The sequence below is a fragment of the Pseudochaenichthys georgianus genome, unplaced genomic scaffold (genome assembly GCF_902827115.2).
Source record: "Pseudochaenichthys georgianus unplaced genomic scaffold, fPseGeo1.2 scaffold_1849_arrow_ctg1, whole genome shotgun sequence".
Lineage (NCBI taxonomy): Eukaryota > Metazoa > Chordata > Actinopteri > Perciformes > Channichthyidae > Pseudochaenichthys > Pseudochaenichthys georgianus.
The window spans coordinates 3085-26554 of NW_027262601.1; the positions used below are offsets into that span (position 1 = coordinate 3085).

Consider the following 23470-nt stretch of genomic DNA (forward strand, 5'->3'; position numbering starts at 1 on the left):
TCAAATTTAAACAAACTTTCAGCGACCTGTAGGAGCCAAGCATCTCCTGATTGACATCAAGTATGTAAGTAAGATTTCTGCCCCTTAAATTAAATAAATGCAAGGAGGTGTGGGACCTGACAGCGTAGCGTAAAAAGGGAAATCAAAAAAGAAATAAACAGATGACCATTTTCTACTTTTCCCCTCAAATCCACAACTATTCAAGGCTTTGAAATACCCGTAGGAACCACGAGACCACTCTGATAGAGACCACTCTGATAGCATAGCTTTATTACACTGACAGAGTTGATTTGACATTACATAGGAAATGTACCTTCAGGATTTTTTATGTACAACATATCAAACAGACAGAGACAGTGTTCAACACAGACCGAGTGGCGGAGGATCACATGATCACAGCAGTCTTGGTTCAACTCTACTCTACACAGTGTCATAGCTGTGAAGACCACGAGACAAAGGGAGCATCACGTCCCCCACGATCCTCGCACTATTTACAAAATGGCAGTGGTTGGTAAAGCATTGATTTGATCGTCGTTCGTGGCACAGTTCACTCACCGAGAAAGAAGAGGCTCATCAATACAAAAATATATAGTACAGCAATTTTCTTGTCATAGCAAACATTCATACCTGTCCGTCAAAGGCCCAGTGGCATCAGCAGCCATTCAGATACAACACAATTCATCGGCTGCTACACAACGTAAAGAAAGGGGCGTCGACCTCGGCAGGGGTTTGCACGTGTTGGCACATCAACAACACGTTCCGTTTACTTTGCACCACAGCTAACGGGATCGATTCGGCTCGATTACTTAAAGCAGCCGTTAGTTTCCATCCATGTCGGGACCATTTGAAAACCCTTGAGTTGAAACCACAGTTTATCACGTATAGATGAAAGCAGATATTTAACTTCATCCTGTTATATTTCAGTCAAAAATGCAATCTGATAAAATGTCTTGAAACTAGCACACCTAAACGTCCGACTGAAAACATGAACAATTTATGAAAAATGCATGAAATTAAGAAGATGGAAAACACACATTTAGTACATCAAACTGATTTTTAAAACAATTTATGAAAACATGTTCCCAAGAGTAGTCCTTACGGATTAGCACGTGTCTATTTCATCATCAATAACCAGTATGACCATCATATGGCATGTCTCTACATTACAGTAGGACATACTGTTCACACTCATACATCCATTTGCACTTAAACTGCATTGATATAACATTTTCAGGGTTGACACAGATTTAGGCTGGAGCCACACGAGAACGGTAACGCACCGAAATCAAAAAAGTCTTCCGTCCACACGCAACGTGTCCTCCCACACGAGAGCGCTCGGCCCGCTGGAGACGCTGTAGTACATATTCCGGGCCTGTAAGTGGCGCTGTACTTCCGCCACAACATGCACCAAAAGCAGCGAAGAAGACTTCCGGGCATGGTTTCCATGGTTACCCTTCTGTTTATTCTCCGCGGTGGATTCAGCAGCAGAGGTGGAGAGCAGCAGCTGATCTCTGATCTCTCTCTCCGGTCCGATTAGACTTAATTCGCGTTTATGACCATATCGATCAGATCCAGCTAATGATATGACTGCCTGAGTGTCAAAGGACACCTAAACAATAAGCGACATTTTGACCGGAGGATTTTAGATTTCGGCTAATGGAAACTCTGCCGTGCCGGGGGGGTCTGCTGGAGGCTCCTGCTGGGTGCACTGTCCTGCGAGATACCGGGACCTGGCTCGAAACACTCGGAAAACTGTTGTTGTTGTTGACGAAACACGTCAGCTATGACGCGGGGGACACAGGGGTGAGCAGGAGAGGTGGGGAGAGGCGGGGCTATTGCGTCATCGCCATCAGAAAATTATCGTATATAGGGCGTAGACATGGAGCCGCGTGGCCCCCCCAGAGCGTTTCGTCCGCAGCTCTACCCACCTTGGGACCCGTTACCGTTCTCTGCGTTTCCCTGTCGGCCTCGTGTGGCCGAACCGTCTATCTGGTAGAGAACCGTAGCGATACGACCGTTACCGTGGCTCCAGCCTTAATGTCTCAAGCAAGAATCTGAATGTGATTTTCATACGGGGCAGAAATGAATAAAAGCCATTCGCTGCATGGAATTAGAAAGGAAACCTGTATAATATGCTTTTAAAAATAGTCAACATAAGTGCAAATTGTTACAGCCTTTTAACATTAACATATTTCTTCATAACGACTCTCCTGTTTGAAGCCAGAAGACAGAGAGACTAATCAAGGGACATTTCGGGAGTCAAATCTTTAGGAAACAATTAAGTATTCGACAGTGTTGTCCAATATCCAAACCACCGACATATTGACTTTACCTTTTAAGTGTCTAGTACAAGTTCCTTTTTTTACCAGACATCGACCTGTCCTTAAATCCTCAAAGTGGACGCACGGCGATCCCAGGACAGTTCTCACTCGTCCTCCTCCCCAAGAAGAAAAGCTCAAAGCATCGGGTGAGCGCGTGTTGTCAGAGACGTTTCAGGGTTCCAGAAAGGAGAATAAAGCGGACAGTGAAAGGCTTTAGCGTTCGGACCTGGGGATTTCACACCGAGAGCTTTCTCCTGCCAGCACGTAGAAGCTAATGGTCCAGAAGTACTGTAACTACAGAAATGAAGCATCCAGTGAACTGCACACGGGCAGGAGAGATGGTTGCCGTACACCTACACTTCCCTAGTTACACACCCGAGGCGTCGCAATCCATCAAACGAGGCCTTTTGAGGAGGCGCGACATTTTCTATACACGGCCATTTGTCAAACATTCACATTACAGACGGCGGGAAGAGTCCTCGTATCGGAGCACACGATGCCGCCCACAGAGGAGCAGGAAATATATCCTCCCGACGAGGGTTTCTGGGTGTTTCGTGATAGCGTTCGGGGACGTTTTGAGGACTTCCTGTATCTAATTGTCTTGTAAAAAAGCAGGACCTCGTGATCCCCGGGGTCATGAGAGGTCAGAAAAGTCCACACAGAGGACTTCAGTCGATTGGCGATGCTCCAAAAAGTCACATTTCAGTCGATTATGTACATTTATTTGAGTTTTTCCTCGGCATACAGTGTTTGGCAGTACAGTAGTTCTTCATCACGCTTTGCGCTTCCCTCTCGACTTCTGAGTCTTTCCGCGCCCGGCGTTCCTCTCTCAGGTGCAGCACTCCCGCTCCACGCGGCAGAAGAACTGGGATTGTGTGGGCAGGGAAGTGGAGGTGGAAGGGTCGGAGGCGGAGGAGGAGGAGTAGGAGACGGTGGTGTTGGTGGAGGAGGGGGAGGGGGAGGAGGAGGAGAGGAGCGAGGGGTAAGGGCTCATCTTCTCGATGTTGACGTAGGTGGTGTTGAGCAGGACGTAGTGCTCGCCGCTGAAGCTGGAGAAGATGGAGGAGATCCGGGCCACGAGGTCGGAGAAGGAGGGGCGGCGCTCCGGCTTCGGGTGCCAGCACTCCACCATCACCGTGTACCTGAGGGAGGAAGAGGAGAGGCGTCTCTTACTGGTTCTCACATAAATACTAAATACTTAGACATCCTGGGAAACCCGACACTGCTCATACGAGAGGGTGATATACTGGAGAGGATCCGGGACATGCACCGAGTATCCCTTGCAATCGTTTTTGCACCACGTCTTAAAGGTCCCTATTATACTGTTTTTCATCAATATATCACAGCTCTCAGATATATCCAGAGCCCGTCTCTGATTGGCTGATCATTGCAGCATTACCCATAATCCCCTCTGTTTCAGCCCTGTTTCCAAAGTGCTGATTCTCTGTCTGTTACTTTCAGAGTCTCTTTCCACAGAGGGGACACATGTTGATGTAGAAGAGACATGAAGAAGAGGGGACACATGTTGATGTAGAAGAGACATGGAGAAGAGGGGACACATGTTGATGCAGAAGAGACATGAAGAAGAGGGGACACATGTTGATGTAGAAGAGACATGAAGAAGAGGGGACACATGTTGATGTAGAAGAGACATGAAGAAGAGGGGACACATGTTGTGTAGAAGAGACATGGAGAAGAGGGGACACATGTTGATGTAGAAGAGACATGAAGAAGAGGGGACACATGTTGGTGTAGAAGAGACACGGAGAAGAGGGGACACATGTTGATGTAGAAGAGACATGAAGAAGAGGGGACACATGTTGATGTAGAAGAGACATGAAGAAGAGGGGACACATGTTGGTGTAGAAGAGACACGGAGAAGAGGGGACACATGTTGATGTAGAAGAGACATGAAGAAGAGGGGACACATGTTGATGTAGAAGAGACATGAAGAAGAGGGGACACATGTTGATGTAGAAGAGACATGGAGAAGAGGGGACACATGTTGATGTAGAAGAGACATGAAGAAGAGGGGACACATGTTGATGTAGAAGAGACATGAAGAAGAGGGGACACATGTTGATGTAGAGGAGACATGGAGAAGAGGGGACACATGTTGATGTAGAAGAGACATGGAGAAGAGGGGACACATGTTGATGTGGAAGAGACATGGAGAAGAGGGGACACATGTTGATGTAGAAGAGACATGAAGAAGAGAGGACACATGTTGATGTAGAAGAGACATGAAGAAGAGAGGACACATGTTGATGTAGAAGAGACATGAAGAAGAGGGGACACATGTTGATGTAGAAGAGACATGAAGAAGAGGGGACACATGTTGATGTAGAAGAGACATGGAGAAGAGGGGACACATGTTGATGTAGAAGAGACATGAAGAAGAGGGGACACATGTTGATGTAGAAGAGACATGGAGAAGAGGGGACACACGGTGATGTAGAAGAGACATGGAGAAGAGGGGACACACGTTGATGTAGAAGAGACATGGAGAAGAGGGGACACATGTTGATGTAGAAGAGACATGGAGAAGAGGGGACACATGTTGATGTAGAAGAGACACGGAGAAGAGGGGACACATGTTGATGTAGAAGAGACATGGAGAAGAGGGGACACATGTTGGTGTAGAAGAGACACGGAGAAGAGGGGACACATGTTGATGTAGAAGAGACATGAAGAAGAGGGGACACGTGTTGATGTAGAAGAGACATGAAGAAGAGGGGACACGTGTTGATGTAGAAGAGACATGAAGAAGAGGGGACACATGTTGATGTAGAAGAGACATGAAGAAGAGGGGACACATGTAGATGTAGAAGAGACATGAAGAAGAGGGGACACGTGTTGATGTAGAAGAGACATGAAGAAGAGGGGACACGTGTTGATGTAGAAGAGACATGAAGAAGAGGGGACACATGTTGATGTAGAAGAGACATGGAGAAGAGGGGACACGTGTTGATGTAGAAGAGACATGAAGAAGAGGGGACACATGTTGATGTAGAAGAGACATGGAGAAGAGGGGACACACGTTGATGTAGAAGAGACATGGAGAAGAGGGGACACATGTTGATGTAGAAGAGACGTGGAGAAGAGGGGACACATGTTGATGTAGAAGAGACACTCACAAGTGTTCCTCCTTCACGGTTTTAGATATATTAAATGAACAACTATCAACGTGTCTCAGGGAAAACTTTCACACCATCAATCCTTCACTTTTATCAAAATGGCAACAAAACTCTCGACCCGTCTCTAAATTATTATCATCTGATATTATTTTTCTTCTTCTCCTCTGCTATCTTGTTATTGTTAAAAAGGAGGCGGATTGGCCCCCCGTTGCAACACCTCCGAGGTATCTGTCAGCGACCGCTATCACCGACACGCCCCGAGAAGAATCAGCGGAGAAGAATTGCGGGAATGTTTGCAGACGTGCAATTTTTAAAGAGGCCCTATTATGCTCAGGTATTTCCAGGTTCAAATTAGTAATAGGAGCATTCCAATTTTGTGAGAAAAGAGCTATATTCCTGATTGGCTGGGCGGATTGCAAACCACGCCCCGTAAAACTCCCAAAAAGTTTTGTGAAGCCGCCATTTTATTATCCTCGCATTAGCATTATTAGCATTACTAGCATTAGCATTAGCCCAGCGCAGAAACGCAGAGAGACTAACTTATGGCAACACAAAATAAAACATGTGAGCGGTGGAGATGGCTTCAGTAGAAGCTGCTGGGACTCCCAGCAGCTTCTACTGAAGCCAGTCCCCAACTCCGGGGACTTCCGGCCGGGGACTTTGGGCGGCAGTATACGCCGTGAAGTGGGTTGCGGCCTGCCAGTAAGCCCAAAGCAGAAGAAGAAGAAGTGACGTCAGCGGCTTCATTTGCCTAATCCTCCCCCAGGGACTTATTCCGGTGTGAACGCGATCTGTACTTAGTTCATGAGAACTTAGTTCATGAGAACTAAAGAGTTCTCATGAACTAAGTTCTGATGAACTTTTGTGGGAAAAGTACCGCGGTGTGAACGCGCCTATTGAGTGTTTCTACTTTCTCCATGCTTTAATGTTCAAAAAGCTCTTCATCGGGCTTCATCGTACATCCAGATATTTTAGCTCGGGCACCACGTCTTCAAAAGTCCCAAGACTCGTAGTCGAGGTATTTCATGCCTAGAGACCGTAACCAAGGTTCAGTTCAGAGCTACCTGTACATCTCAAATAGTTGAATTAACCATGTCAGGACATTTTACCGGCACGAATCCAAAACCCAGAAACAAAGCTGACCTCATCCCTGCTACCAAGGCAACCAGAAGACACAAATCATAACGAAGCATGCTCGACTGGTAGCGTTTGGCAGTGAAGCAGAGAAAGGACTTCTATCCCACCCCCAGCTGCGATGAGGCGCTCCACGGTGAGAGTGTTTCTACGGAAGATGATGGATGATCTGAACCCGAGTGGATTTTATTTATGACTTCCATTGCTTACACAGCTCCTCTGCGGCCCCCTGCTGCCCCCCTGATGCGTTTGAGTGCAGCTCCACAGTATATCACTCACACTAACTGAGCCGGGGGAGGTGAATGACAGGTGTATGTTTATAAATGTGTGTGTTATCGTGTGTGTGTGTGTGTGTGTGTGTGTGTGTGTGTGTGTGTGCACTCACAGGGCGTCGGGGCAGAACTCGGGCTGCAGCAGCCTCCTCCCCTGCAGGAGGAAGATGGTGATGTCGAAGGAGTTCACGTCCGAGTACGGAGGAGCTCCTCGGGTCATCAGTTCCCATAGCAACACGCCAAACGACCACTGTAATAAAGACGAGGACATTAACTTTCAATAGTGTGAGATTGATGACACTATAAACACAACATGTGTCTGTCTTTAAAAAGGTCTTAAGACAGCCGTTGAATACTTGATTCTGATTGGTCAATTTGGACATTCAGCGGTCTGCTATTGGTCGCTCTGATTATAATATTTATACATTCATAATTGTCCTTAAATCACTGTTTTGCTTTTGTAAGTTCACAGGTATTGAGTGAGATTGATAACACTACAAACAAGTTTTTATCTGTGTGTTTTTTAAAAAGGGCTCAAGACAGCAGTTATGCGTTACAAAGCTAAGTTGAATACTTGATTCTGATTGGTCGATTTGGACATTTAGCAGTCTGTTATTGGTCAATACCAGACTGCTGCGAAAGATGCTCTGATTAGGGGACTTTGTGCAGTCATATCAATCCGCAGAAAGAAGTCCGGTCATTTTAACATCCTGCATCCGAAAAACCATGGAATATATTTTGGAATAGTCACTTTTATATTTGTGGAGAGCACAAGACTTTGGATTCATGCTTTCTAAACTGATTAAACCACATATGCACAATTAAAAGGACATTAATACAAACCCATAAACACACATAAGCACATATCAAAGCGAATAGGCACAGACACTTCACACACATTCACTTTCTCCCACTCTAGAAGATACATATTGTAGTGGTTGTGTTGTATGGACGCATTGAATTGAACGTTGTTGCATGATATGTGTTGTCGTGATGTAAGCTCGTCCTCACCACGTCAGACTTGGGGGTGAACTTGTGGGTCTGCAGACTCTCCAGAGCCATCCACTTGACGGGCAGCTTCACGCCGCTCTTGTTGTGAACGCTGTAATATTCTTTATCGTACACGTCTCGAGCCAGCCCGAAGTCTGCCACCTTCACCGTGTAGCTCTCGTCCAGCCTGTCAGGGCGAAGTAAATCCATACATTTACTTTAGTGGCTTTTTAAGAGCTGATTTCTCTTTATTCGACCGCGGGTTATCGTTGAATACGGTCTATAAAGTATACAAATCAATGTGAGGTTTGAAATAGCTACACGATAGCCAGTGATAGCACGACGTAGCTAAGAAAAGCAGGTCCCGTGCACCTTCCCTCAGAGCGCTCTACATCTCAACAGTGGTCCTCAAACCTTATCAAACACTCCTCCTCCTGCATTCCTGGATTTAAGAGTGTCCTTCTGCTCGCCTCCTCCATTTCTTCTTATCGAAAATTAAACAAGTGAGTTTCCAGAACCATACCATTAAATTAAAAGTCATTTTAAATAAGAGAAAATGGTCAATGTTGTCTTTGTTTCTTCTGTTTTTTCCCACTTAACAATTATTATTGTTCTCACATTGTTCAGGTTCATATCTCTTCTATTCACACAAGTGGTGTTTACTTAACCGAGTCTTGTTGTCTTTCTACTGGGCTTACTTCGTTCTTGTTTCTTCCTCTTTCGGCCTCATCTCCTGTACACACAATACACATCTAACATCGAATGCATAGATGTTAACTCACATGCAGTTCCTGGCAGCGAGGTCTCTGTGCACAAACTTCTTGGAGGCCAGATACTCCATCCCTCTGGCCACCTGCAGCCCGAAGCCCATCAGGTCCTTCACGGTGGGGTTCTGGGGGGGGGGGGGGAGAACCGTCAGGGGGCTTTACATGACTTTATTTCAACATGTGCTGCGTTAAATAGCTTATTCAGGACCTTCTGTACATCTCAGTTGCAATTGTGACAGGAGAAAATATGATACAGTAATACCCTGTTACAAAACGCAGGGCAAAGCAAACCCTGCTATGATGTTAGAATATATGATAAGGTACAAAAGATAATTTATTACATTACACATACTAGGATGAACTATGTAGGTTTCATGATTGAAAATTCTAGGAAAGTAGTTTCATATAGAAATAAAACAGATAATTAACTTAAAATAATACAGCCGCTGAGGCACTAGTTAGCAGATCTTACGCAGGGCAAGGATCCAGGTCCAGACAAGATTCTCCAATTGTGCAGTTTATTCCGATAACAAAGTACAACGAACAGGTTTTCTATATCTCGTTTCCTATCTCGTTTCCTTAAGCCCTTCCTATGGCTTTCCTTTGTGTGGCTTGAAACACCCTGCTAAAAAACCGTTTGCCTGCTAGTGCTCTGGCTCCCACTTCCACCTGTCTCCAATATATACCATTACACCAGGTGCTCTGATCACCCAGTGCCCAAACATGCCTTCAAAATAAAAGCATAGAAACTACTTGTGACGCTAACTAAGAATACATGTAAATAAATGATAATAATAAACACTATAAACAGCAAGAAAATAAATGTTAAACTATTACATAATATAAAGAGATATATATAGCTCCAACAGTAGTTTATATTTACTTGTTTGTATTAGTATTTAAAACGATGTGAAAGTGTTCTACCAGATAGTCTTAATGTAGCACCCTGAGATCGATTGCTTTTGTCTAACACCACCTTCACCAGTAAGACAATCAGTGTTTTGCACACCATCTCATAGTCACACAATTACTCCACAGTGTGCATCTCTATATTTGTTATAGCCACTTTATATATTATATATTAAAAGCTTTTATCTTGTATTGTCAACATTATACTGTCTGTTATGTGGGATCGCACCATCGGGAATTTCTCTGCGTAGTGACGACAAAGGGAATCTATCCATCTTAAATATGAATTGCAGGACCCTGCAGAGTGCATGCATGCATCTGTGGTACGTACGTGTCCCTCGTCGCGGATGAAGTTGCGCAGGTCTCCGTGCTTCATGTAGGGCAGCACCACCAGGGGGGAGCCCACCGGAGGAAGGCAGATCCCCAGCAGAGAGAGCACGTTGGGGTGGGAGAAGTCCTTCATGATGATCCCCTCCTTCAGGAACTGGGACACCTCCTCCAGGTCCGTGATGCCTGGAGAGATCATGAGAGAAGAGCATTGACTCTCAGTCGGCATATACAACATGGATGTGGAAGATCTAAAAAGTGGACACGATGGGACCTTGATATGAAAAAAGACGATTAGGAGAAGTACATTTCAAACTGCAGGGAATGTAACGGTAAAACATGTGTGAGAAGAATCCCATCCACAGTGAGGGGGATTCTTGCCATTCATTGTGTTTCTATATTATTATCTGTATGTCGGCGCCATCTTCTCACAATGTGTAGATTAGTGTGAAAGCAAGTAAAGGACAAAGGGCTGTTGATGATTCGGGGATTTTTTTGAAGTACAGTATTTCTAAAAAGATATTTCAGACTCAAGTGGAGTGGACAATCCTTCCTGAATGTCCTCACCCCGACCTGACCCCCATTTTGCAGATTGCCTCTCTGCCTCGGACTCGGCCGTAATCCGATTACTCTCTTCGTCTGAGGCTCGACCCCAAAGACGGAAAATAGAGGACATCTGATTGCAGAGCCTCAGTCTGTCCCCTAAAAATGACATCATTGCCGTGCGGATGCTCCATCGTGCGCTCCTCATTGTGGAAGTACTGTCTACAAAAGAGGCGATTTGTCCTTAAAGAAAATGTATTTACGCGTGCGCTGTATGGTGGAAATGTTAATAGTCTTGGGCGATTATCATACACTTGTCACTGAGGAAGTACCGTCTACATACGCGAGTTGTCGTTGAACCAAAACCCCAACGATTATTTTGTTTATCCGGTTGATTTTCCTTCGGTCAAAACATCAAACATATCACATGACATGTCACTTGTTAGACGCTTTCATCCAAAGCGACTTACATTCTCAACACTGTGGACACACAGGAGCAGTTTGGGGTGAAGCGACTCAGGGACACAACGACATGCTGACTGCAGTGGGGTTTGAACCTATGACCCCCTGACCCCAACACCTACGCACAATCCACTGCGCCACACACCTCCCTACATATAAAGAACAATAATAATAATAATAATAATATATAATATTTTTATAGCGCCTTTCAGGAAACCCAAGGTCGCTTTACTGTACAAGTCGGGTAGGGGGGGGGGGGGGGGGGGAGTAAGGTACTTCAACAATGGCTTTTCCCTCGTAGAAAAATGTGTATACCTTTGCTCCGGGGCCTAATCACCCGGTGCATCAAGAAGAAGCACTAGAAACGACTCAAATTAGCCAAAACTTATGATCAAATTACGATATATATATATATGTATAGACGATACATGTTTCACTCTTAAGTTATCCAAACCATAACCAGCTCCAAAACAATCCATATTCAACTATGTATCTCAGTAAAAAGCATCACTTTCAGATATAACGAAAGACCCAGTGACACGGAGAAATCACTAAACCTAATAAAAAGGTCCCAAACCCCAGAGGACAGGACCCCTGCAGTCAGACCTACCCCCCCCCCTCTCCATATCATAGCAGCATCAATCTCCCTGGTCATGTGACAGGTTACACGATTAGAGGAGACCCTAATGCCGCCCTCGCCATCGGACCCTCGTCCATCACCATCCGCCCCGAGAGGATGAGAGGAGACCCTTAATGCTATTGGAGCGTTGTGATATCCTGCATTAAGTATGGACGTGTATTGTGATGTAGGAGGAGGGGGATGTGTTTGGACAAGGAGAAGGGGTGTTGTGAGGGTTCGGGTTACTACAGATAAAATGATGTGAAATGTCACTTTAGGAGGACTTGGGGTAAATCTGAGCTTCGACATAACGACGGCTTTGGATGCAGTTTTCAAATCGAAAGCATTTTTAAGATCCATAGACAAATACAGCAACATACTGTAAGTTAGTTATACTTACTTACCCCCACAATTGTAACTGCAGGTATTTAAAGGTCCCATGTCGTGGCCTTTTCTACTGATCATAATTCCATTGTTGAGCTATACTAAAATAAATTCCTGCCCCCCCCCCACCCCTCTCTGTGAGCCCAGTGGCCGCCGGCGAGACACAGCGAAACCCAGCCCGAAACACACACGCAGCCTGGCTGGGAGTTTGTGTGTGTGCCCAGGCTGAGTTCCGCGGTGTCTCGCCGAGTGTCCCGCTCCTCGCAGCAGCGAGCCTCGCAACGTCCCGCCGAGTGTGTGTGTGTGAGGAAGTCCGCGGATTGGTCCAAACGTTATGTTACGTCACTATACCCGAAATACGTCCCCGTACCCAAGAAGTAAACAATGGAAAAAGAGAAATGTCCAACGAGGCGTTCTGGGGCAGCAGACAGGTCTTCTCTGAGTTAGAGCTGTACTCGCTACAGGGTGCACTTTGAGGGTTTAGACTCTGCAGACCGTTCACATGCAGAAAAACCTTCATGACACAAGGGGACGGGTAAGAACCAGAAAGCATGACATGGACCTTTTAGACGTCTTAAAACCAGGTAGTTACCATATGTATATTTACAAATCGACCTATGGGTACAAATAAAAGAACCTGACTCTGATATTTGAACGTGTGCATGGTATTGCAGAGCATAACAGTTTCCGGGAAATGTGTCTGCTTTCAATCTGCGTACTGTTCCAGATTTGAACACAAGGTCCTGTCATCTAAGTAGTTATGGGAACCAGAACTAAAACGGGCTTTGAGATACAAAACGCACAAAGAACCTGCATGGGGATTGTCAGAACATGTCCGCCTATCTTTAGGAATGAAGTTAATATTGGACCATTGCCACAGATAGATGTGAAGCAACACAAGAAGCAGAGAAGCAACACGATATCATAGTTTAGAGGAAAAACGGTCAATTTCCTTATTTTCGAAAAGACGCGGCTGAATCTACTTTGTGCAATGCGTTGTTTTTTTGTGCTGCTGCAACATAAAAATGGCCCAAATTGGGATGAACAAAGTACCTCTTATCTTATCTATTTCTTTTTTGTTTATATATATATATCTTGGCAACATTTAGAAAGACATTAAAACCCCAAAATGTCCCTGGTAAAACGGCCAAATATCTTGTACTGAAAAGGAGTTGGATGCAAATGTGTGACATTAATATTGTTTTGAGGCAAAGCATTGTAGAAAAACAGCACACTGTACATTTAGAAGACTAAGTGTCACTTTGCCTTATTTCTAAAGGCGTTGGTTGAACTTTGATCACACGTAAAGGCTTTGTTATCCAGACTGGGAACCTTGAAGATTCTCTGTTTATTTTGCACAATTCTACCTCTTTCAAAACTGCACAACTCTCCAACTTTTAAATGTCTATTTTGTTATATTATAGTATTCCATCATACTCTTCTTGCATTTCTTATTTTTATATATCTTGGCAACATTTATTTTATCACAAAACGTCTTTAGAAAGACACTAAACCCCCTTATTTCCCCAGTAAAACGGATACATATCTTCTACTGACAAGGAGTTATTCACGGCTTAGTACGGCCAGGCTCACTTTATGCTGCGTTTCCATTACAGTTTAGTAACTGGGGCAGTAACTATAGCAACGCAGTGTAGGCGGAGCACAAAACCAACATCAGCCGTTAGCCGTTAGCACTCAGAGCTCACAGCTCCTCATATCTGTTCAGAAACTAGACAGAAGTTAAACAAGTACAAACCACAGACTGCCTGTGTCATGGAGAATACAGTCGCTGGTTTATTTATGTCTTTATAGGCCGTTGCTGTGAGTGTGGACGGTCGGAGCATATACAACGTTAGCTTAGCCAAGCTACATTTAGAAAACACGCATTTTAAAAGGGGTTTTCGCCTGCCGTCTGTCTGCAGACTTGTCAAAGCATTAATTCATGGTTTTTACTAACCGGTATCAGTATGTTGTTACTTCGGCATCATTTTGAAACGTGTATTACAATTAAATCACGGTTAAATATGTTCATTTTGTTGTAGTTGTAGCCCCCTTGCCAGCGATTCTCATTTCTCTCAGTTTAGCATATTCAGCCCGGTTGTTGGCCCGGTAAGAACCTCGGTTTTGGAGGGCCAGAAAAAAGGTGAAAAAGTAGCCCTGAGCCGGAACTACCCCTACTAGTGGAAAAGCAAAGGGTTTGGCACGGCACGCTTAAACAGTGCTGCGCGCTGCAGTGGAAATACGCCATAAGTGTCACTTTCATTCTTTCCAAATGCATTGGCAGGATATTTCCCACGTGCAGCGTGTTGAGAAAGATACTTATCTCCCACATGTCCCCAGTAAAACGGTCACATATCTTGTAGTGAAAAGGAGTTATGGATGCAAATGTGTGAAATGTATATTCGTTTGCAAAAAGACAGAACACCGTACAGTATAAGCTTGAAAGAATAGGTGTCACTTCCGGGATATTTCCCCGCGTTCAGGGTGTTGTACTCACGGTTCAGAGACTTGACGGCGCAGTGCTGCTTCTGCCCGTCCCGCTCCATCAGCGTCCCGTGGAAAACGCATCCGAAGTGCCCTGCAGGTCACAACACGACGCGTTACTCAGGTAGTCAGCAGCAGGGAATTCAACAAGCTCCTGTTCAAACCTCAGGAGACCTTTCCAAAGACGTTCTTAATCACCCAGCGGAAAACACACCTCTCTGAAAGAGGTGCGACACATGAGATGCAGCACGTTCAGACATAGCAGGTGGACGAAAGAAGACAGGATCAAATCACACTTCAGGATGTTAAACAACTATTTTATTTTTTTTTTAAAACGGAAGGTACGGTTCCTATAATTCATATTTAATGTTTTGGGTGGGAATTTTCGCACCGCATCTCTAACGGTGAATGAACAGTAACTACGTACATTTACTCAAGTACAAAGTATTTCTCTTCCCTGTTGCTTTCCATTTCTAATCCACTACATTTTCAGAGATCAATAATAATAGATTTATTTTGTAAGCGCTTTTGCAGGTGCTCAAAGTCGCTTTACAGAGATAGTGAAAAAACAAAAGCAATACATAAATATAGTTAAAGTCACAATACAATCAAGCAAAAACAATCACATTAAAAGCCAGATTGAGGAGGTGAGGTTTTGTGAGTTTTTTGAAGGTGGTGAGGTCAGTGCAGTCTCTGATCAATATTATTATATATGTACATTTTACTGCATATTATTACAAATTAAAACATGTTTAGGTTAAGGTCTAAAGTCAAAGATGAATCTTGATTGGGCCAAATTTGACACCGAGTCACCCAAAACAATTCTGCTGGGTCTCCCCAGACCCCAACACCAAATTATACACTTTTTCTTTTTTTCAGACTTGGCTAAAATTGTCAAAATCTGTTTTGTAGTGTTTATATATCTGCCGTGGAGGATATCATGAAGCCTTGTTCCGATACAAAAAACTAGCGCGTAGTTATTATATAATTTTAACTTGAAACGGGTCACGGGAGACCCGAACACAACATAAGGGTTCAGTATTTTAACTTTTGGTGAAATACCAGGCAGCTAATATATAGTAAATTAAATAAGCTACTTCTTTACACTTAAAGAATATACACATACATAACGAAGAAACCACAGCTTGTACATTTATTTGCAGAAACTGAGAGTTCCTGAAAACCAGATTCTAATAATTTAATATGCGAACAATGGCCAGTAAAATTCAATCTGATTCTAATCACATTTCCCTTTCTGTTTGCTGTACTCGGAGTTACTCAGCCTCTAAATGGAAGCAGCTGCATGGCACCATGTTGATGAGGAAGACACTGCGGGCCCTTTTCAGATATTGTGTAATGAGCCTTTTATTTATGTCCTTTGTTCCATTGAGATTCAGATCATGCATTGGCTCCACCATCACAGAAGATCCAGTAATCAGATAAGAACCATTCCGTCTTCCCATTGCTGACGCAGGAGGAGGGGATTTAAGACGCAGAGAAACGTTTCAACGACTGCTTTTAAAACAAGCCTCGATGTGTGTGTGTGTGTGTGTGTGTGTGTCCTGTTTTTTCACAACTAATTTATACGGTGGCAATCGGATGCAAATGCGTTACAACAGTCAAAAACACTTCCATTACGGCCCGTCCACACAGGCATGAAAAAAATCTTGGAGCTGGGCGTGTCTGAAGCTTGGCGATTTTTTGCGAGCAACGCGACCAACAATCAATCAGGAATCTCCCGCCCCCGACATACAAAGCAATAGCAATGTTAAAACGAAGTAAACTGGATATAAACTCCCCAAACAGGCGAACACCTACCAGTTTCCCCCACCGTCTCTGCCACCTCCCTCCATGCTGGTTCCTCCGGTTTGTATCCCGTTAATAGTTCTGGTCGTAAAGAACCGGGTGATTTGCTACCGTAACTTCTCGTTTGGAATATGAGGAAATGAACTGCGGTCTGGCTCTCCCAGCTTGCACGCGGTTTGATTGGCGAGCGCTTGTACTGGCGGGATTTGCATAAACGGGATTTGATTGGCCGACGCCAGCTTCGAAAGCATCGGGAGCATCAAAAGTTGAACATTGCTCAACTGCCGTATCAACTGCAACCTGCTGTAGTTCCTTTATAGCATAACGTTAGCATTTTGCTTCTTGCGATTACTTTTATGATTCGACAATTGAGTGGGATAGACATGTGGAGATTATCCGGCTGAACAAAACGTGATCCGTCTCTTAAATGTGTTTCCACCACAGACCTTATTTCCAGCTATGGAGAAATTGCATTGCGTTTTTGTCGAAGGAACCGGAAGGAGTTTACTTCCGGGTTTTAGGACGCGTCACTGCGGTCCTCTATATGCCGTCTTAAAGGTGGGGTAGGTAAGTTTGAGAAACCGGCTCGAGATACACTTGTTGTTATATTCCATGGAATGCTCTTAACATCCCGATAGCAATGAATATCTGAAATGCTTTGACAAAAAATCCATAAAAAAACGTCATCTGTGGAAGCCGTAGCGCTGTAAAAAGCACGACCAATCATCTGAGCCGGCTAAAGTAACTGGATGGCCTACCTGCCTGTCAGCCTTCCATCGGGGCACACACTTATCTCGTGCCCTCATTGGTCATGTGCGCGTTCGTGTGTGTTGGAGGAGGGGCTCTGTGAGGAAGTGGCAGATTTCTTCCGGCTGTGTATTTTAAATTCTACCGCACTCGAGCCGGTTTCTCCAAAATGACCTATCCCACCTTTAAACTCTTTTAGCAGGGAACTTAAAAATGTGTAAAAATGTTTAAACGCAATGCATAAGTGAGAATTTCACTTCTTATAACGGTGTGCACATGTATGTGTCTTTGAGTGTGTGTATATATAGGTATATACATATTTGCACACATATTTTTATATACTGTATATATATAAAAAGCGAGAATTTGACTTTTTAATAAATGATTTCTCTTCCCCCTTTTCTGTGGATTTCTTTGAAGATATTTCCTTGAAACCCCAAAACAAGCATTTTCTACTTACAAATTCAAGTTTGGAGCAGACGGGGGTCATTTCATATTGTCCTTTTACCCTTGTGTGCATGTGTTTTGCTTGTTTTCACACATTTCACAGCTCATTCTGATTTCTTGAGTTACCCTCAGCCTCACAGTAAATCTCCCCGTAGTAACCCGGTATGGAGCTTAATTCATTAAATAACCCACGAGCTAATAGCCGATGCCAAACCCTCTTGAGTTATTGTGCATTTTATTGAATTATTTCTCTTAAGACATGAGGGCTTGCCCCAGCCTGAGAGGAGGGGGGAGGGGGGGGGGATTAAATGAGCGCAGCGTTCTCCTATCACGTCCCTGTAGATGCTCGGGTGTTGGATTACGATTTGTTGCAATGGATCCTGGGAACACTAGCTGTGAACAAATCACCACGCCACTTTTAAAATCCGGCAGGCTCTTTTCTTCAGGGGATAAATCAGCCCGGTTGGGGGTCAGAGGGTTCTTTTCTGGGTCTTTTTGCCTCTTGATGTTGAATTTTGATCGGTTGGTCTGACGCTCGTACTTTAGCACCACGATAAGAAGTGATTTTGTGTCTGCATGTCAAGCTAAAGCAGCCAATTAAGCTCTTTGTGGGCGACTTTGTGAAGCTTAATCTGAGCTGGATAATGGCATCACTCCACATCGGGAACAATCCCAACATGAATTAATGCAAAACCACCAACTTTTGTATTATTATTTCTACTTTTTAATACTTACAGCCAAAACATTACTTTTATTACGATGCAATATGGATCCAATTCAATAAAATGCAAAACACTATACATAGACGGAAATGAAAGAGATGTATGGTCTTGATGTCGCCTAAAGTGGAGGTTGCAAGTTTTATGGATGAATGTAACGTCATATGTTGTTGCATTGTTGCTTCCCAGGCACTCTGTTTAATGATGCTCAATCCTGGATATTGCTTTAAAAGCTTTGATATAGCAGATTGTATTGACCGGATCTTTATGCAAAATATTTCAACTTAATACATATCTTCCTGGAAGCTTTTTATACCGGGAAACGCAGAGAAAATCAAGCATTTTACATTTTCCCTTTGTTTCGGGTATTGGGAAGAAGAAGTGAGTAGCTAGCATGAGCAGTAATAAGTCACTGATATACACCTGGACATCAGCAGGAGAGGACTCTTTAAAGTAGAGACGCTACATACTGATATACACCTGGACATCAGCAGGAGAGGACTCTTTAAGTAGAGACACTACATACTGGATATGACACCTGAACATCAGCAGGAGAGGACTCTTTAAAGTAGAGACACTACATACTGATATACACCTGAACATCAGCAGGAGAGGACTCTTTAAAGTAGAGACACTACATACTGATATACACCTGAACATCAGCAGGAGAGGACTCTTTAAAGTAGAGACACTACATACTGATATACACCTGAACATCAGCAGGAGAGGACTCTTTAAAGTAGAGACACTGCATACTGATACCTGAACATCAGCAGGAGAGGGACTCTTTAAAGTAGAGACGCTACATACTGATATACACCTGAACATCAGCAGGAGAGGACTCTTTAAAGTAGAGACACTACATACTGATATACACCTGAACATCAGCAGGAGAGGATTCTTTAAAGTAGAGACACTACATACTGATATACACCTGAACATCAGCAGGAGAGGACTCTTTAAAGTAGAGACACTACATACTGATATACACCTGAACATCAGCAGGAGAGGACTCTTTAAAGTAGAGACACTACATACTGATATACCCTAACAGTAAAGAAAGTGTGTGTGACTGACCTCGCCCGATGACCTGATTGAGGTGGAGCAGCAGCTGGTCCCTGGTGATCACCACGTGCTGCACCTCTTTGAGCAGGTCAGGGTGGAGGGAGGAGGGGTCGATGTGGATGGGGGCCATGAGGAGGGGAGACACCAGTTCTCCGTCCATCCCGATCCCCATCCCTCCCAGTCTGGGGGACAGCAGCTCGCCGTTCCCCCCGTAGATCGGAGGAGCACCTCGGCACGTCTCAGGTCTGTCGGTGTTCTGATCTGGAGAGGCAGAAGACGGGGTTAAAGGTCAGCGGCTGTATCAGCGGGGGGGGGGGGGGGGGGGGGGAGGAAACACGGCTACCAAGGAAAGAGGAACTTGACACTGAGCTGGGAAGGTTTTTTATAATAATACTCGTTTTATTGTAATTTCTTTAAACATTCAGACACAACATACAACCGTATACGTACTCAAAAGTGTGCAGAATAGTTACTGCACATATAACATACATCTCTCCGTGGGTGACAATAATCTCATGTAGCGAGATATCAATGTATATCTCAGCTTACATGCCAATTACTTAAAGAAAAGCTCGTAATCATAATGGCCTGAGGTGTGGTCCCACTCGACATTATTACACATACTGTATTCTACACAAATATCTGGGTGTCCCTTTAACCGCCTGCTTCCTTGTGTCTCGTCTTAATATATGTCTTGATGGATGCTGCAAAGGAAGCTGCTTTGATGCAAGAAAGATGATCGGACAATAAAGTATTATCGTTAGTGGAAGTGCAAAGCCACAAATGTTATTCGAAGAAGGGGACAGACGTGGTTAGTGCCATTCATGACTGTGTGTATTTCAACCGCTACCCCCCCACTGTCCCCGAGGAAAGGCTCGTTAGTAAGTCTACCTGCGCACATTGTCCGTCTTTCAAGTCACTTTTTAACAGGATAATTGCCTCGGCCATCATACTTAGGATCAGAATACACGCAGACCCCCTCACATGCCCTCAGGATTAATGCTCAGGAAACTAAAACCACAGGTGAGTCTTCAGACAAGACCGCCTCCAAGTCGCGTTTGGCCGTTTTTCCTGATGTGCTGACACTTCATTAGATATGTGTGTTCGAACACATTGAATATAACACGACAGGTGCAGAAGCTTTTCTCTACACATGAACTCAAGGAAGTTTAGGGCATTTTACGTCCATTTATTTTTGTATTGAAAAGCCATAATTTGCAAAATACAAGCTGTTATTATGAAAGGTTTACTTTGGACTGGGCAAGTAGATTTATATCTCTTAACATCAGCGAAGGTTCCACTTGTAATTTAGTAAACGACTCCTTGTAATGTGAAATGAGGAACTTAGTCAAAAAGTAAAATAATTGTATTTGAATTTAGTTTTACTGCCGACAAAGTCTGCTTTCATCAACTTTGTTTACGACACAACAGGAACGTCTACACGAGGGTGAGTGAACAATTATTTGATTAGTTTTGATACAGAAGAAAACATCTAATAAAGACCCATTTAGCTATCGCTGATGTTGTCCAGGCGTCTCCCCGGCTGTCAGCATCAGCTGGGTGCTTGGCTTGCTGTTTAAAACACCTTTTTTGTATCCATATCTCTCGCTAGAATCTCCCACCGTCCAACTAACAACAACAACAACAACGTCAAGCAACAGAGGCGGCTCTGATGTACATGCACTCTATGGTTCTATCTCATATCACATACTGCTTAACAATTAAGGAAGAGTTCATTCAGCCAATCTTCTTTTTCTTTTAAAGCTGCAGTGGAACTCAATCCCAGTAAAGACTAGAGAACTAAACACTTGCAGTTTATTTAAATCTAATTTAAAAACATGGTTAGTGGAAAGTCAGCTCTGTCAACACTGACACCATCTGTACTTTACAACGCTCTGTTTATATGCCTTGACCTGTATCTGTCTGCTTTGTGAATTTGTATTTTAGTTTAGTTTTTATGTTTTTATATATGCTTGTATTTTAGTTTAGTTTTTATGTTTTTATATATGATTTTATCATAATATAAGTATCTCTGTTGAATGTTGTTTTACTGATTGTATTTACCTGTTATTTGTGAATTTTTATTTTTAGGATGACTTTTAACATCTGTCCAGGGACTACAGACGAAAAATAGCCTGTTGGCTAACTCTGGCGCATTTACAGAAATGTCAATTAATGTGCACTGTCCCTGTCAAATAAATATATTAAAAAAAAAAAAAAAAAGCCTTTGGGCTCTGAAACTACGGGGCGGGCCGAGGATACATACACACGCGTTAATCGCTAAAACTTCAGAGGGGACGCTGTCAAGGAAAGTTATATTTAGTTCGTAGATACATCTGACGGAATGAACTTCAGTCTTTTTTACATTTCCTGAACTTATAGCTGTTCGTTTTGTTAGTTTTTGATTCAAATTGCTTCAATCATATGAAATTCATTTCCTCAACTCACATTTCCTAAAGGCTAATCGTGTTAGTAGAGAAGAGGTAAGGCATGCACCGCTAGCTTTAGCCCCACAGGGAGGGAAGCAGGTAGATGGGGGAGGAGTCAGGTGGGAGAGGGGGAGGGGCTTATCTGGATGACCTACCATCCAGCAGGGTGGTTCTATAGTCGACGGACTCGTGGGAGACCATCTCGTTCGTGGGGCTGACGCTCCTCGCGTTAGCCAGCCGGTCCAGATGCTGGATGTGACCGCGGCCATCATACCACACCTCAGACAGATCTACAAGAGAGGAGGAGGGGGGAGGAGGAGGAGGAGGAGGGAGGAAGCGCGTGTAAGGAAAGGAGAGAAGGAGAGGAAGGGAGGAAGAGAGGAGAGATTATAAGAAAGGCAAAGCGTTTCACCAATGCGCCCCAAACATCGACTTCCTGTGAACCCAGGAGGAACCGTGAACCCAGCACACATGCACACGGGTTAGAGGACACGCTGCAGTCCAGCTACACGTACGCACACATATCACACACGAATACCCACACATCGAAACAAAGATACTGCATACGATACATTAAGCATGATGATAGGATACAGTTTAATGACTGGCTTTTTACCTCCATTTACATTAAAGAAGCGTTTCTAAATAACTTTTTTATCTTTGCTAGCACATTCCCCTCACCTTGTCTTAGTATGTGTTGCTTTAATACTAAAAGTATGAACTATTTCTTCTCCCTGATAATGCATCACATCCATGAATTCATTACGCATCAATCAATCAATGTTTATTTTTTATTTTTCAATCATCATCAATCATGTGCCTTTAAAGGTGGGGTGGGTAAGTTTGAGAAACCGGCTCGAGATACACTTTTTGTTATATTCCATGGAATGCTCTTAACGTCCCGATAGCAATGAATATCTGAAGTGCTTTGACAACAAATCCATAAAAATATGTCATCAGTGGAAGCCGTGGCGCTGTGAAAAGCACGACCAATCATCTGAGCCGGCTAAAGTAACTGGATGGCCTACCTGCCTGTCAGCCTTCCATCGGGGCACACACTGATCTCGTGCCCTCATTGGTCATGCAGGTGTGCGTGTGTGTTGGGGGAGGGGCTCTGTGAGGAAGTAGCAGATTTCTTCCGGCTGTGTATTTTCAAATTCTAGCGCACTCGAGCCGGTTTCTCCAAAGTGACCGACCCCGCCTTTCAGGTCTATTTTCCATCTTGATTCACATTCTTTTTTTTAATACACTTTTTACAATTAACATATTCTTTATTGCTCGCATTTGGCTGATTCTGACTTGCGCTTCCTCCAAATATAAAAAATGCACTCAATTAGTTAATCTTCTAATGTAGTCGCTGAAAACATTTCACAACCTAAGCAGACTTTTGACCTGACTGACAAGTAACATTTCAAGACATCACGACAAAGACCTGTGAAAAAACCAGTCGGTCACTGTCTTACATTAAAGTGTAGGATTCCAGAAGTCTCCACAGTGATCTGTGTACGATGTGAATAGTTAAAGGCAGCGGCAAACAGAAGAGTCTTCAGCCTGGATGGAAAAGTAGACCTGCAGGTTTCTGGGATATTCCAGATATTTAGCAATCTCCTCTCACATTCCTCTACCCCTAGTCTTCCCGTGAAGACATAGCTCTCGCTCACCGTCGATGTGCTTGTTCCTCCTCCACAGCAGCAGAGAGCCCAGCAGCAGCAGCAGCAGCAGCAGCAGGCTGACGGACACGCAGCCCACCTTCAGCCCCGTGTAGTCCGGCTCCTTGGCCAGCGTCACCGTGCCCAGCTGCAGGATGGAGCCCGCCTGACGCCACTGGAAACAAGAGGGGAGATTATTTGAGAATAAATTGTTTTGACTTTGTTATAGCTATTATGGTTTCTTTTGTTTCTAACATGT

General features: G+C 43.9%; 1 protein-coding gene across 1 annotated transcript; it reads right to left on the reverse strand.

The window, feature by feature from the left end:
* Positions 1-243: 243 nt before the first annotated feature.
* LOC117441622 (hepatocyte growth factor receptor-like) lies at positions 244-23428 on the reverse strand (the record flags this gene model as incomplete). The annotated part of the gene is made up of 9 exons (XM_034077687.2): positions 244-3463; positions 6978-7114; positions 7876-8041; positions 8637-8746; positions 9862-10043; positions 14363-14443; positions 19146-19394; positions 21718-21852; positions 23224-23428. Coding segments are annotated over 9 exons (1578 nt in total), but the record flags the coding sequence as incomplete, so codon positions are not given.
* Positions 23429-23470: the final 42 nt, after the last annotated feature.